General features: G+C 41.2%; 3 protein-coding genes and 2 long non-coding RNA genes across 7 annotated transcripts; 3 read left to right on the top strand and 2 right to left on the bottom strand.

Annotated features, from left to right (window-relative positions):
* The first annotated feature begins 1,770 nt into the window (after positions 1-1,770).
* Positions 1,771-2,591, top strand: LOC130702795 (uncharacterized). Its single transcript, XR_009004426.2, has 3 exons — positions 1,771-1,962; positions 2,022-2,153; positions 2,454-2,591. It is a non-coding gene; the product is annotated as an uncharacterized LOC130702795 (long non-coding RNA).
* Positions 2,397-5,515, bottom strand: LOC130702771 (putative inorganic phosphate cotransporter). 2 transcript variants are annotated; one of them, XM_057524382.2, is made up of 13 exons: positions 5,404-5,515; positions 4,928-5,092; positions 4,784-4,853; positions 4,478-4,683; positions 4,152-4,391; positions 3,982-4,069; positions 3,692-3,918; positions 3,456-3,605; positions 3,227-3,359; positions 3,031-3,104; positions 2,914-2,961; positions 2,735-2,854; positions 2,397-2,647 (listed from the first exon to the last, which is right to left on the bottom strand). In XM_057524382.2, the coding sequence occupies exons 2-13, from the start codon at positions 5,072-5,074 to the stop codon at positions 2,450-2,452; spliced, it is 1,701 nt and encodes a 566-aa protein (XP_057380365.1). In that variant the 5' UTR covers positions 5,075-5,092; positions 5,404-5,515; the 3' UTR covers positions 2,397-2,449. The 2 variants fall into 2 exon arrangements, with proteins under 2 accessions (XP_057380365.1, XP_057380366.1); XM_057524383.2 differs by having other exon boundaries at positions 4,946-5,092.
* Positions 4,261-6,090, top strand: LOC130702797 (uncharacterized). 2 transcript variants are annotated; one of them, XR_009420989.1, is made up of 3 exons: positions 4,261-4,402; positions 4,469-4,880; positions 5,373-6,090. It is a non-coding gene; the product is annotated as an uncharacterized LOC130702797 (long non-coding RNA). The 2 variants fall into 2 exon arrangements; XR_009004430.2 differs by having other exon boundaries at positions 4,469-4,890.
* LOC130702782 (L-threonine 3-dehydrogenase, mitochondrial-like) lies at positions 6,031-7,839 on the bottom strand. The gene is made up of 9 exons (XM_057524395.2): positions 7,612-7,839; positions 7,413-7,526; positions 7,191-7,340; positions 6,930-7,078; positions 6,751-6,865; positions 6,585-6,690; positions 6,415-6,522; positions 6,294-6,346; positions 6,031-6,213 (listed from the first exon to the last, which is right to left on the bottom strand). Exons 1-9 carry the CDS (start codon positions 7,739-7,741, stop codon positions 6,086-6,088), a joined length of 1,053 nt encoding a protein of 350 aa, XP_057380378.1. The 5' UTR covers positions 7,742-7,839; the 3' UTR covers positions 6,031-6,085.
* Positions 7,840-8,629: 790 nt separating this feature from the next.
* On the top strand, positions 8,630-14,758 carry LOC130702764 (uncharacterized). Its single transcript, XM_057524375.2, has 14 exons — positions 8,630-9,045; positions 9,121-9,266; positions 9,325-9,450; positions 9,569-9,706; positions 9,771-10,078; positions 10,147-10,339; positions 10,404-10,570; positions 10,626-10,829; positions 10,893-11,376; positions 11,442-11,715; positions 11,776-12,206; positions 12,267-12,567; positions 12,632-13,425; positions 13,487-14,758. The coding sequence occupies exons 1-14, from the start codon at positions 8,985-8,987 to the stop codon at positions 14,498-14,500; spliced, it is 4,641 nt and encodes a 1,546-aa protein (XP_057380358.1). The 5' UTR covers positions 8,630-8,984; the 3' UTR covers positions 14,501-14,758.
* The last annotated feature ends 290 nt before the right edge of the window (positions 14,759-15,048 follow it).

Raw genomic sequence — 15,048 nt, 5'->3', positions numbered from 1 at the left:
CGCCTTGGCCGTTTCTTTTCAGGAAGAGTTTCTGTAACATCTTCTTCCCGTTTACGCTTACCCACTGGTGTGGACGGTCCAATATTGACAGGTATCACACGCTGAGCCTTAATTTCAGCCAAAATCTCAGCCAAAGTCTTATCATCCTCTTCATCATCCTCCTCCTTCTCCTTCTCTTCCGCCACATTCTCAGGGTTAGCTGAAATCCCAATCCATGCCGCAAGCAAAGCTATAGCTTCCTCCGCTTCCTCCTTCTCCACATCCCCATCCTCAGCCTTGGCCAAATGTTCTTTCCAAATGTCAATAAAAGCCCGAGCAGCCTCCTTCACGTCCGCATCTATATCCCAAGTCATAGTAAAAGCCTCTATATCAGCATCCTCCTCCTCTTCCGCCTCATCCACATACCCATTCTCGGCCTTAGCCAAATTCTCATCGCAAGCAAAAACTAAAGCTTGAGCTAACTTCTTTACCTCCTCATCCACGTCCGCAAGCCCAACCTTAAACACAAACACAGCCCAAGCATTAGCCAAAACCCAATCGTCCTCCTCATCCTCATTCCCATCCGCAGCCTTAGCCACATTCTCAGCCAAAGTCTGAAGGAAAGCTATAGCCGCCACCTTCACATCCTCATCCACATCCAAAGGCCCAGCCTTAATGACAAACTCAGCCCATTCCTTAGCCAAAACAACGGCCTTAGCATCAGCCAGAGACCAAGCCTCCTCCTCTCTTCATCCTCCTCCTTCATCTCTTCCCCCTCCTCCACGTATCTCTCTTCTGGTTTCGGGAACACAGGTAAAGGCATCTTCTTGTTAGCTTGTAAATAGGTTGCTTGAAATGTGAGTTTGAATATGGTAAGTAGGAGAGGTCTGCCTAGCTATTGGTTAGATAGTTCAGCAATTAAACTTTGCTACTTTTCAAATTCAGGTAGACGATTGTATGTAATGCATTCCGCATGGCGCTCAGGCCATGCGCGACTGTTCATTCTTGAGAAGGCCAATAAGCCCTTGCCCGTGCAGTCTGTACACCATCCGGCGGACTTTTTAATTCAAATTGCTCATAGTCCGCCTTGGCTCGGCTCTCCCGCCACTCGCTTCCCCGTCAATAGGGGGTGGGATGGCCTGCGTGAGCAAGCAGGCCAACATTTGGGCAATTTATACTCAAGAACACATTGCAGACCAGGCAAAGCCTGGGTTGGGCATGCTGCAGCCAGTCTCACCTGAAGCGCGCAGGTTCGTCCCGAGACTAGCCCCATTGCCACAGCATTAATGCTGCGGCCTAGGCCCATACCTAGGGAAAAAGAAAAAAAAAGTTTTTTAAATATTGCTCATTGGAATTTAGTCTACTTAAAATGTACGGCTAATACTTCCCGTTGGAGCGGCAGCAATCGCGTTTTTCGCCGCTTAATATCTTCGGTTATCACCACCAGGTAAAATATCGGGATTTCGGCGTCTTCGGTCCCCCTAATAGCCCCATTGCCGCAGCATTAATGCTGCGGCCTAGGCCCACACCTAGGAAAAAAGAAAAAAAAGTTTTTTTAAACGGCTCATTGGAATTTAGCTATTAAAAAAGTACGGCTAATACTTCCCGTTGGAACGGCAGCAATCGCGTTTCTCCCCGCTTAATGTCTTCGGTTATCACCGCTAGGTGTAATGTCGGGATTTCGGCGTCTTCGGTCCTCCTAATATAGGAAAAACAGTCGTGTAGTTACGATACCATATTATTATAACTTCCGTTTCGGCCACCAGGCGGCACTTTTGCAACGGTGCTGTGTTCTTCGCCTGCTATTGTTTTCTTTTTCTTTTCATTTCAGTATATTTTCAAGTTTTTTTTATTGAAATTGAATTTTTATTTCGTGTATGTGGAAGATAAATGACAAGAATGTTATTGGTTGGTTCGGATTCAAGCCTTTTTTCTTTGGCGTAGTGTGAGTTGGAGCAGCCGTCGGCAAATGTGAAAAACCCCGTAAGACAAAACATTGTATTTCTTTTGTTTTGATGAGAATAATTAAAAAAGGGTTGCAGTTTTTTGCATAGACCATGTAAAACAACAAAGCAATGCTCTTATGGTATTGACAGCAGACTGCTGCATTTATGAAAATTGCAAGCATAATGTTGAAAGAAACAGGCTTCAATGTGACCCTTCTCCTTACACAGGTATTAAGTTACATTTTGTTAGGTAGATTAGGAAGTCTTTTCTATTTTTAACTAAGAAACTACCTGTTAAATATATTCTAACAGAAGCTACTGTGTAAGTGAATTAATATTGTGTTGTTAAATGACTCATAGCAATCCAAAATCGATAACAGGATTCCCATACAGGGAGCTTATAAGCACCAATGCTGATGTAAAAATTTGAGAAAAATGTATAGCATTTGCTTTTATTTTCAGATTTCAGTCGTATTAGAGAAAGATAGAAGTAGAGGAAAAATCTAATTAACCATTCTTCTGTATTAGTCTGATTTGCCAGATTTTCCTGAGCTGGTGAAGGAGCCAATAGATTCGTTTCTCTTCTGCTCCAGTGGATGGGTATCTTTGAGTTTGTTCCATGGCTGCTCTACACCAGTACCAAAAATGACATAAAACAAATTTGTCAAAGCGTAGATGCCTGCTGAGAGGAAGAAAACTGTTTGCCATTGATCAATGGAGCCCTTGGTTGTCGAAGAGGCCAAACACATGTAAGTAAAGAAAATATTTTCAACCAAAAATTTAACTTTAGTTTGCAACAGTTGCTGTACCGATTCCGTTACTATCAGATTGACAACATAGGGTGCCAGAAATCCACAGATGCTGGCGACGCAATTTGTGACACCCATCATAGTACCGGCATAATTCGATGCAATGTCGATATGATTAGCCTGTAAAAAATAGCTTCCACCTTAAAAGAAAGGTAATTCAAATACTTAGGAAAACTTACTAAAAATCCTGAATAAATAGCCCCATTAAAACCGCATGACAGGGTGAGCTGAAAAAAATATCCAATATCTTAAATATTGTGCAAAAACTCGGTATTGCTTTGCACTTTTTATTTTACCAAAGTAAGTGTGGCAACTCGGTCACAGCCTGTATAACTCGCGCCGATGAGTCCTAAACCTGGAATGAGGAGCCCTGAATAAACGTGAGTAAAATACCAAACATGTAAAAAATCTGATTGCAACCATTTCAGATACTGTAGGTATAGATTTAGTTAGCCCGGAAGCTCACCACCATTGAATAACAATAATATTTACCTATGGTAGTGAATAGCTTCCTCGTGTTGGTCGTATTTAAAATTTTGTTTTTTCTCATTGCGTCAGCAGTCACACTAAAGGCGATGGAAAACAACCACATTGCTAAATACGGAAGTGCCGAAAGCAATCCATTCTAGGTAACAATATTGAATAGATTCAGTTTGGAGAAGACGTGAAGGTCAATTGTAATTATATTTTTATTTTTATGTTAAGTTCAAAATCAGCTTACCGCTTTCAAGTCAAAGTGCAAGACGGTCTTCATGTACGTCGGCAGTTCTGTAAGTAGCATGGAAAGACCCCAGCTATGGCCCAAATGGGCAACAAGAATAGCCCACAGGTGAATGGAAGTCATGATTGTTGACCACGGAGTTGCTGTAAACTAAAACGTAATAGGAAAAAACTTGACATCAAAGTCTTTCGAGTTTTCGAAATATGTAAGTGATAAACAGGGAAGCATTTGCCTACCGGAATTGGCTTCAAAACCCCAGTAGAGGCGATAATGTAACGTTTCTCTTTTTCCGAAATTCTAGGATGTACCGACGGGCTATCATACACCAAGAAAACCCAGGCAATGAACCAGAGAATTCCGATTACGCCAGGGACATAAAAAGCCAAAGGCCATCCGCCATCGTATTCGAGATTACACAGGAAACCCGACAACGGCATGATGATCACCGTCCCGAATTGAGTACCTTAAACGAAAAAAATTGAAACACTTCATGAAATAAGTTGGCGTCACGCGCGAAGATGAAAACCTGCCAAGACGAAGGCGCCTATAGTCGTTCGTTCAAATGTGGGGACCCATTTTGAAATCATATTATTAGCCGATGGAAACGACACTCCCTGAAATGAATCAATCAGCGAAACCCGGATTAAAATTTGATTTGAAATAAGAAGATGACTATTGTGAAAGCATCGCAAGTACCTCAGCTAGGCCGGTGAGTACACGCATTGCTATAACTGCTCCAGCGCCGCCATGTCGTGCGGCCAATGGAGTTAGCATGGAAAAGAAATCGGTGAGAAGGATGCCAATACCCAACACGTATTTGCCTCCGTACTTCTCGGCCAAAATTCCACCTGGAATCTGCGTCACCATGTAGCCCCAGAAGAACGCACCCAAAATCAGGCCTTGTGTTTCACCGTCCCAATCAAACTCGCCATTGCCCTGTTTAGTAAGTACGCGTTCATTTAAAGTGAGATAAAAAAGAACTTTCTAATTGACTAACATGTTAACTATTATAGAATACCTACATCACTGTCACCAGATTCATCACTTTCGCACTGTTCGCTGTTATTTCCGCTAGAGCCTCCGCTGCCGCTCCTGCCGAAGAACGTCGTAGTGTTTGGAGTTTTGACCATGTCGACGATAGCCACCGACAAGTTGATACGCATCATGTACACAGCAGCCAAGCCAAGAAATCCCATCAAAGCAAAAACGTGTCGTGACCCGAAGAATTCTGTGAAAAATATCGAGAAAGGTTTTCAAGTATTTCGCACATATATTTCCATCTATCCTTGAAAAGTGGTGGAGATGGAAACGTCATGACGTTTACAAACCATCAGGACGTTCGGGTTCCTCATTGTCTCCACGTTCATTTCCATGGAGATGTTGCTCAGTGATGTCGGTCTGTTGAACACCAGTCCAGACACAAAGGTTAGTGAAGGTTAGTAACATACTTGTGAAACGGTTTTTTTTTTTACCTTTGAATCATTAGCTACTTTCTGATCGTTGTTTATGGCTTTATCAGTCGATTGTTTGGTGTCTATTGCAATGATGGAGATTGCGTGTGACAAATGCGGTTGGTTACCTTTCTCATCTCCGTCAGCATTGCTTGACGTGCCACTCATATCCGTGTATTGTTATGGCTGGTGAATCGGGGTAGATAAACAATTATATATCAGGCTTAAGAACATTTAGATCTAGATAAAGGTTACAGAACGTGTTGTCTATGCCACACCATTACGATTCTAGACCTAAATCCCTTTACGTTTTGATTGACACATTGCAAAAAAGATAAAAATTAAATTAAATAAAAATCGACTTTCAAACGTCTTTTGCGAAGGTGATATCAATGTAAATTTAAACCATTATACAGCCCCATTTGAATTTATTTTTAAATCGTCAATCGATTTTTTTCTTTTACAGAGGTTTACTTTTTTCACTTCGTGGAACTTACTTTAGCAGCACATAAATGGGATCTCGACGCTTTCAGTTGCTGCCACGGACGCCTAGACGAGTCCAAACACTCAAAGCCACTGAAGAGTCTAGCAGTTGGCAGGCAATTTGACTCGCCAGACAATGGATTTAAAGATATCGCTACCGATAAAATCATCATCTATTTAAGCTTATCTCATTTTGTTTTTACTATGACAAAGCTTGGGGAGGCGGTTAACTACGCTGCCTTTAATGTAACATCCTTGTTACTATATCTTCAACTGTTTTTTGCAATTTCTTTAGTTTCATGCTGATAGGAAAGAAGTTTGCAACAAATGAAGAAACACGAACGACGAATATTAATTCGTATATTAGAATCATGAATATCATTAACTATAACGGAGGAACTTTTCCTAACAATGTAATCCTAGAGGATTGCTCGAAGGTCATGAGTAGACATATACGTTCACAAATAGACTTTTACTGCCTCAGTGTAAGTCAGATTGCAACTGATAGACAAGAAAGGATTGTCATTTACATGTACAAGATTTAAAAATGAATTTAGTCTAATGGTTTCAATTTGATCATTCTCTATCAGAGAGCTACGTTGGCATTTTATTACAAGTTGAAATAATATTCAACTCATTTCTTTTGCGAGGGTGCTGCTAGCAAGTGTGTAAGACTCTTTCATTACACGTTTTGCATCAAAGTTGGTACTTTGGCCGGAGTGCGTTTACCATGATATCAACCATTCCATCGATATCATATTGAGGCTTCCAGTTCCATTCAGCGCGAGCCTCTGAATCATCAAACACCTGAGGCCATGAATCCGCTATTTTTTTTTTTCAAAGAACGAAATAAAAATGAAAATTTAAGATGAACTGTGGCCAACAACTTGAAAATCATTCTTACCGATCTGTTGGCGCGAATCCGGTGCATATGATACTTTAAGATCTGGTACGTGCCTATATCATAGAATCGAAATTAAGCTTAATTGAGATAGCATTTTACTTACCGGAGCACAAGCGCTTACCTCTGCACGCTTCGAACAATTTCTTCAGGTGTGAAACTCATTGCTGTTACGTTGTACGTTCGCTGTTTAAGTGCTTCCGGAGGCAAGGCCATGAATTCACAGAGCGACCTAAAGTGACGTTAAATAGCTAAACTGGTAAATTCAATTCAAACTTATCATTAGTTATTTACCGTAATGCGTCTGTGATGTACATCATTGGTAGACGAGTGTCGGGTTTCAAATAGCATTGAAATTGACGAGTTTTGAGGGCATCATGAAATATCTGAACGGCATAATCTAAAAGGCAGAATAATTAGAAAGGGTTCTGTTTGTTAACTATAATCTCATATCTATTACCAGTTGTTCCTCCGCCTGGATTGGTATCGCTGGAGATAACTCCAGGAAAACGGAGACATCTGAAATCGAGACCAAATTTGTGATGGTAATACTCTCCTAGTAATTCGCCATGAACCTGCATCAAGAAAATGTGGTTGTCAATCATTTGCGAACAATTTTTTAATCGCTGGATGGTATACTTTTGAAACGCCGTAAATTGTTTTGGGTCTTTGTATGGTTAAGTTTGGCGTGGGATTCCGTGGTGATTCGGGACCGAATGCGCCTATGGTAGAAGGAACGAATATCCGAAGGCGATACTGTTTGGCCAATTCCATCACGTTGTGCAATCCTGCCAAAAGGAAGCAAGGCAAACATTTCGGTACAGCAAAAAGACAACAACTATGCGTTGACCTAGTTTTCAGCATATTCATACTATTAATAGCTCACACGCCAGACTTTACCTTCGATGTTGACTCGAATGGCCAAAGGAACGTTCTGCTCCCCAACGGCGCTCAGTAGGGCGCTAAAATGGATCAGCCAATCAATCCGATAGTTTACTACCATCTCTTGAAGACATTTAAAGTCAAGGATGTCGGCAAAAAGGTACGGACCTAAATGAAAGTATTGTAGATTTTGAATGAATAAATTAGCACGAATGAAATGAATCTTGTGCAATGTTATACCGGCTTCGACCACTTCTTTCGATGGTTTAAGAATATCGGACATGATGACGTTGTCTTTGCCATACTTTTCGCGTAGGATTTTAGCCAATCCAGTTCCAAGTTGACCCAGTCCACCTAAATTGATTTGAGAAAGTTTTATTATCAATTCAACATTTGAACGTATAACTGTTAGTTTAACTGATGAATGTGCCAAACTTACCGGTGATTAGAATCCTGGGATTTTCGTCAGGTGTTGCCAAAACAGACTGATTTCGTCGAAGATTAAGCTGGTTATTAATTAAACTTGAAAACACTCGACAATGTTGAATTTGCAATCGTTGGAGTGCCATAGCGATTTTGTAAATACTGTTTAGCACAGTTTCAGGTATACTTTTCACCGTATCAGACGGTCGGCCTCGACTGATCCGAAATACGTCTGTGAACACTCTCGTCTTGACTTATTTAGCGGGAAGCTATACAGCCGTTGCGTTGTTTTAGTTGATGTTGTGTTTGGCTTCCATCTACACTTTTCAACTACGTTCTCGAAATACTTTTTTTTACGTACTCCAAGTCCTTTTGGCAGAGGAACGCATATCACGAGATTGTGACGGTTGCATCTCTGCTTCTACTTGGTGGTATAAATAGTCGCCAATAGGATAGAACCAAATGAAAGGGGCTCGTCTCCTACAATAGGAGTGTTCTTCGTTATGAAAAGGACGCATAGTTGTCTTATTAGAAAGTTGGACTGTGTAACGAGGGTGGCACTTTGGCAAACCGAAACCCTCAATAAGATATGTTCTTTTCGTAGGCATCTGAAACAATACCCGTCTGTTTAGAAACGTTTTTCTCTCCATATAGATATCATACAATTTCAATGTGAATAGTATTTATTTAGAAAGGTTCGACAAAAGAATTGCGTTTACCAGCAAGCGGTTATACATTAGAGCGTCGATGCTTTCGATCTTCATCTGAGCTCTGGCATTCCTACACTAATTGTAATCGATAGTTTTCCGGCAATGAGAATACATTTCACTGTTCTTTTATCGTGGTTTGTCTACAACCATCCGATAGCGCCATTGTGAGTTCGCGCCACAGAATCTCTCCCTTCCTCTTTTTTTAACTAGGCTGGTATGGTATGGTGGTCGACAAAGCACAATAAAAGAACAGTGGAAAATAAACAATTGTGAAAGACACTTTCAACCACGAGGCCACGACCATAGCCTACAGAAAACCCTTTTTTCAGTTAACATCTTTTTTCGCGTCTATTACTGCTAACATGGTCAAAGGGATTTTACCAGTACATGTGTTATTTGTTAGGGTAGCATTGATTGACCTTGTGTTGTAATGATTTCCTCAAGTACTTGATTCTTGACGAATGAAGAGTGCCAGCAAACTTTGATCTTTGGGTTTTTGTTCTGATCAGGAAAAGTTTCCTGTTTCACATTCGATGAACTGTATCGATGACCTTTGTTTCAATGGGGTAAACGAATCTGAGCAACGCCAATCTAGAAACGAGTCTGGTGGAAAATTCTGTTTGCAGTGTTTGTCTGACTCTTTCCAACTTGACGATAATACAGGCATTCACGAGTTACTATGGCACGTTTGAGCGTGTTAATTCTCGTGCTCTTCATTACCATTCGCTGCAAAGCAGAAGGTATTTGCATAATTTTTACTATTTTTACCTTGTATATTAATTGGTTAATGGCATTTGCTCATTCATGTATCACAGGTTTGTTTGAAGATGGGCACGAATATCAGTACAGTTACCAGGCGTACACCATGACTGGTGTTCGTGAGCCGACGTTGTTCAGCTCTTCGTTTGGGATTCGTGGCAATCTCATCATCCAAAAACAACCGGGAATAGCTACTCTAAAAGTAATGCAAACAATAAAATTTAGTTTACCAACCCTAGTAATAATTTTTCGAATAATAGCTATCGGATCTGACCTTGGGAATGCACAATGGACCTGAGACGTTGTTCAACACCATCAAGTTCCTGAAGAAGCCCGATCTCGCATCGTTAGAAAAACCGTTTAAACTCACCTTCTTAAACGGAAAAGTAATAAAACGATTTGTTATTTTCGGTTTAATAACATATTTCAAAACCAAGGACAGGATAACGATCACTTACAATTTTGCAAGGTATATTCATTTGCAATTTTTTCTTGTTTGATCAGATTACCGGATTTTATACCGATTCGTGGGATGCCGAATGGTCGGTGAACTTCAAGAAAGCCTTGGCAACTAACCTGCAGATGGATTTCTACATCGGAGATATCGGTAAAGAAGAAACAGCATACATGCGCGTTGTTGAGGTTAAGTCGACTATAGTGCAAATATCATGATTCCAATTGTAATCAACCTTTATCGGATTTGCAGGACACTATTAGTGGCACTTGCAATACAAGCTACTCTTTTAGCGATGATGGAAAGGGTCGCTTCCTGCTTTTCAAGCAACGTACACAGAGAGAATGTACCAATATCCCAAGTATGGGATTCAATACTGTTGAAACGACTACTTGCGCCGGAACTCCGCAAAACGACCTCTTAGCTACGACTCAGAGTTACTACAAGCTCAGCCGTGGAACGGCCAGCAATACGGTTAAAGCTGAATCAATCTCGTCATTGGGCCATCAGGCTCTTCAGCTGTACCCTCCAACGGGAACCCCGTTCTACAATAGGGCTAAGTAGCCATTTATCCAAGTTGTTGTAGTCAATAGTCTAACGTCATCATTGTTTAAAAAATGAAATGCAGCACTACCTTGCTGCTTAAATCGTTGAGCCCTCTCACTAAGCCCATTGCTGCTCCCGGTCTGACCAAACATTACGCCACTCTTCGCTACACGTTCAGGAATCTAATGCCAACAGCTGATGGTATTGATTTGACCCGCGAAGAAGATTATTTCCATCCGGAGGAGCCACAATCTCAACTCCTTCTTCGTAGCAAAGTAAAAGAACTTTAAACATTATCGATAAATATGTAAATACAAAATGCATTTCCTTTAAATATAGGCTGTTCCGATGCTCACGAAGCTGAAAAGTGTCATTGGATGGTCACCTCTCAATGAAGAAGCTTTGACGGATTCCTCTACCTCGGATTGCATTCAATTAATGTCCGCCATGAGCTTGGAAAGCTTAGTGGCTGTGTGGAAAAGCATCGAAAAAGACGATGAGCTCAAGTATAAAACTATTACCGCATACTAATTTAAATTTGCTGATTGTGTAATTATCTAGGAACTTGTACGTTGAAATCCTTCCTTTGACGGGTACAAATCCGGCAGCCTTGATGATCAAAGGATTGATCCTCGGGGGCAAAATATCTGATATCGAAGCTCAACGTACAGTAGCACTCATTCCTTACTACCTGCGTATGCCATCTGAGAAGCTCCTAGCCAACTGGGAGGATCTCCTCAAGAGCAGCTCTAGTATCAAGACAAAGTAAAAGAAATTGATTTAAATTCGATAATATGGCTCTCAGCTGTGAATTGAATTTTTTTATAGGGAACTAAGAGGTGCGATTACTTTGGCTTTTAGTCATCTCATTGGTGTGACTTGCAGCGGAAACACACAACGTCCTTGCAAGCCAGATACCATCAACAAATATGCTCGCATACTTTACGACGCCTTTAAGGCGGCAAAGACCCATCAGGAAATGATGGTGTCGCTGATTGCACTTCGTAACAGCAAATTGATACCGGCTATCGAACGTCTTGTTCCACATACAAAAAGCGGTTCTGTATCACGGACCGTTCGTCCTCACGTGATCATTTCCATCCAGTTAATGGCCGCTTCTAATCGTGAAAAATTTTTGTCAGCTATAATGCCCATCATTCATAACACGACGGAAACTACAGAGATTCGAGTTGCTGCCATTTCTACCCTGTTTCGCGCCAAGCCTAACTTGGTAGAATTACAAGAACTGGTTGGTATTATTGAAGACGAAACCAACAAGGAAGTCCTCAATTTCATTCTGACTACCTTCCGTGTAAGCAATTTATTTTCGATGCAAATTTAATATTTTAATATGAGACGTTTGTATTTATCCATTAGAGTTACACTGGTTCCAAGAATAGTTGCTTGAAGCGTAACTCTGGTGATCTGGAATTGTTGATTCGTCGTGTCGATCATTTGAAAACCGATTTCTTTCTTTCCAACAACCGTGCTTTCGATTTTCACGACGAAAAACATGGATTCGGTGGAGGTCTTCAGCTTGTAACTGTTTACGGTGAGGAATCTCGAGCTCCTCTAATCATATCGGCGAAGGTGAATTATCGTCTGTCCGAACATCGGTATGTCCCGTTGGAAGTCATGATTCGTTTGGAAGGTATTTTCTATGGCTTTCCCTCTAGTTCGAAAAGTTGATTACTATATCAATACTATATAGGTGTTGACGAAGCTTATGTTCGCTATTTCCGTAAAGTGGACCCTAAAGATTTCAAATTGGATGTTCTCAAAGATCTGCTACAGAAGACATTGAAGATTGCACCTCGGCAAAAAGCTCCATTCAAAATGGAGGTTATTTTACGTTCGCAGGGCTACGATTGGTTGTACCACCATATGGGTGGTGAAGAACTCGCTAGTCTGATGGAAGGCAAAGCGTTGAAAGATTTGATTTCCCGCGGTTTCAAACTGACTCGCAGTATGGTGATGTTGGGTGGACAAAAGATGACCTGGATAGCTAATGATATCGGTATTCCTGTTGCTGTTGGTATGAGTAATCCTGGTTTCGGTCGTCATCAGTTGTCGTACGGAGATCAAAGTCAGTTAAACAAAATCGGTCGAACTATTCAGGCTGGTTTGGACGTTAACTTGCAGGTAAAGGTTTAATTCGTTTTTATTCGTTTTCTTTCATTATAAATTTTTCAATTGAAACAGATGATAACTTACATGGTGGCTTACAACCCACTAAACGGCACCCAGGGCATCGTCAAGTCCAGAGGCTCTCGCATTCATTTGCCTATGAACGCTCAGTTCGTTTATTCAATCCCGGACTCCCAAATCGAAATCAAAATGAATACAGCTACCGAGGAAAAGCCTTTATCATTCCTTTTCACCAGCAAAACCAACGCCGTTTTGTCGGGCAAAGATGACGCTAAAGCAGTGTCCTACCTAAAAGACACTTGCCCTCAGTGCGAATCGAATTCTTTGGTTACCCGGGGCTCCAGTTTCCGTAAAGGTTAGTATAACCTAAGGCTTGTGTGCAATAGAGCAGTAAGAATAATAACATAAATATTTTGCAGGTATTGTAGTTCGTGAAAACATCAATCCGCTGTTAGGTTTGGAATCACATCTCGAAGTTTATGATTGCGAGGCTTACACTGGCAAAGCTTCTGTGGCTAAAGTTCTTTACGGATCTTTCAAACCTTCTGAAATCAACTCACATGGCAGCTTACCTGGCTTCTTGACCATGGGTTTAATGCAGATGCGCAATTATTTTTACCTATATCCACCCGTTGGCTCCTGCTCCATGAAGGCGGTTGTCCACAGGACTCGTGAAAATCCCGCTGAAGCTATTGAGATCAAACTGAAAAAGGATAACAGCCCACCTCCATGGAAACGAGCTCCGCCTGGAGTGACATATAGCAACGTGAAAGGTTCCATTACTCTACTGGGTAATCCGCAACGCAAATGGAACGTCGAACTAAACATCGAAAAAGAACCTTTTAATATCAAGTCATTAGTTGCTGTTAAAATTGCCCGGCTCGCTAATCCCACGCTCGGTGTTCCTAGCCGTGCTCTTTGTGTCAATGTCAGAACAGCCTGGGCCGTTCCTCCGCAAGACCTTTTTGAAACACCATCGACTGTCCAACCATCGGTTCAACGTGACGTCACTTTTGTATGGGGTGAAGCTCCGGTTAATGAATGCCCTAAAGCAAATGCCAAGGGTATCTCAACTATAACGATTAAAGTCATTGGAAACATCACTGATGCCCAGCAAGAGGCAGCCATCGCCCGCAATACATACCCGTATGACCGTTGCGACCTGGACCGCTACGATGCTGGCCGGTCTGGTGCTGCTGGACCCATGAGTCAGGTACTTTTTTAATTGGTTTATTATTGTGGCTATTACAATTTGGTACATGTTTATATTCTAGGCTTGCTACGATGCTGTTCTCGTTTACGCCACTCCCCGCAATTACAAGTTGGATATAAAATACGAGAACATGTCACCTCGCGGCCAGACGGCCCTGGATCGAATCAGCACTTTGTTGAGGCCTGTTTTATTGCCGTACTTGATCACACACAACTCCTTGTCTCCGGCTAAGAATGTTGCTGGTTCAGGACAAATTGAATTGAAGATGGATGTTGGAGAAGATGATGTGGACCTCCTTGTGCGCACAGATCAATCCCTCAGTCAATACGAAAACGTGGATTATCTTAAAAACGCCGGAATGCTTTTACGCAATGCTCGGTTCCAAATGTGGCATCTGACGGCCATGAAAGCCGGTTGGGTCGGTGTTTGCGACGTCGCACCCCAGGAAGTTGTAACCTTTGATAAAGTGAAAACTAATTACGAGCTTACCAGTTGCTACACGCTCATCTCGGCCGATTGCTCCCCTACACCTCGCTACGCCATATTCGCCAAGAAAAGCAACGTATCGCTGCCAATGGCCGTAAAAATCTACGTAGGTGGTCACACACTGGAATTTACTCCCATACTTAAATCTATAATAGCAAACAATGGTTTCGAAATCAAAGCTGATGATAAGCTAGTCAACATCGAAGCTAATAAGCCCTACGTTCTGAGCGACAAGGACAACATTACGCAATACGCTGTTGTCAACTTTATCAGCACTCGCTATTTTATTCAAATACCGATTCTCAAGTTAACTTTGCGTTACACGGGGGATGACATTACTACGATGATTGCGGCTACACATCGCGCACAGCATTGCGGACTTTGTGGTGATTACAACGGTCAGACGTCGCAAGAATTCGTTGGGCCTTCGGGTTGTATCTTAGGGAACGGAACTGATTTAGCCCGGTCGTATGTTTTGCGTGATAAAGTTTGCAAGGAGGGCATCCAAGTACCGAATTGTGTTGATCCTGGCAGCCAAAAGAAATCTTCCGGATTTTTTGGTTTTTTTGACCGATTAATACGCCCTTGAATTTCAGTTCCAAAATACGATGTCGCCCATCATCTACCAAAGTTAATCAATGTAATGAATTATTCCGATTAATTCTTTAGGATTCAATATCTATTAGGATAGAATGCTTATAAGCAAAATTCAATATCTAAACCAAAAAATTGGATCGACAAAAGCTACAGAACATAATCGACTGGTCTATTTTGTTTGATTTGGTATAGGAATTTGATAAAAACCTAACCTGTTATAACCAAAATAAAAAGCTGATTCCAAATAAAATGTTTGTTTGTTTTTTTACTCCAACTAATAGGTTTTTGAATAAAATGAAATCATAGTTCTTTTTTCACTTTTATTACTTTATTTTTCTTTTTAACTACAATTTCCCGATAGGGATTCTGTCACGTTTTCATGTTTTTAACTGTTAAGGAGGACGCAGTAATGATGCCTAACTTTACGATTCCCACATGCTCGTGGCCCCTTCTAGACATGATTTCTACTAGTATGAATGTAAAATTTTAAATGTTGTTCGTCTTTTATTGCAAAATATAGGGTTTGAAAAAACAATGGAA

The sequence above is a fragment of the Daphnia carinata genome, chromosome 5 (assembly GCF_022539665.2).
Source record: "Daphnia carinata strain CSIRO-1 chromosome 5, CSIRO_AGI_Dcar_HiC_V3, whole genome shotgun sequence".
Taxonomy (NCBI): Eukaryota; Metazoa; Arthropoda; class Branchiopoda; order Diplostraca; family Daphniidae; genus Daphnia; species Daphnia carinata.
Note: the sequence above shows the minus strand (reverse complement) of the source record. Positions and strands in the feature narration are given on the sequence as shown.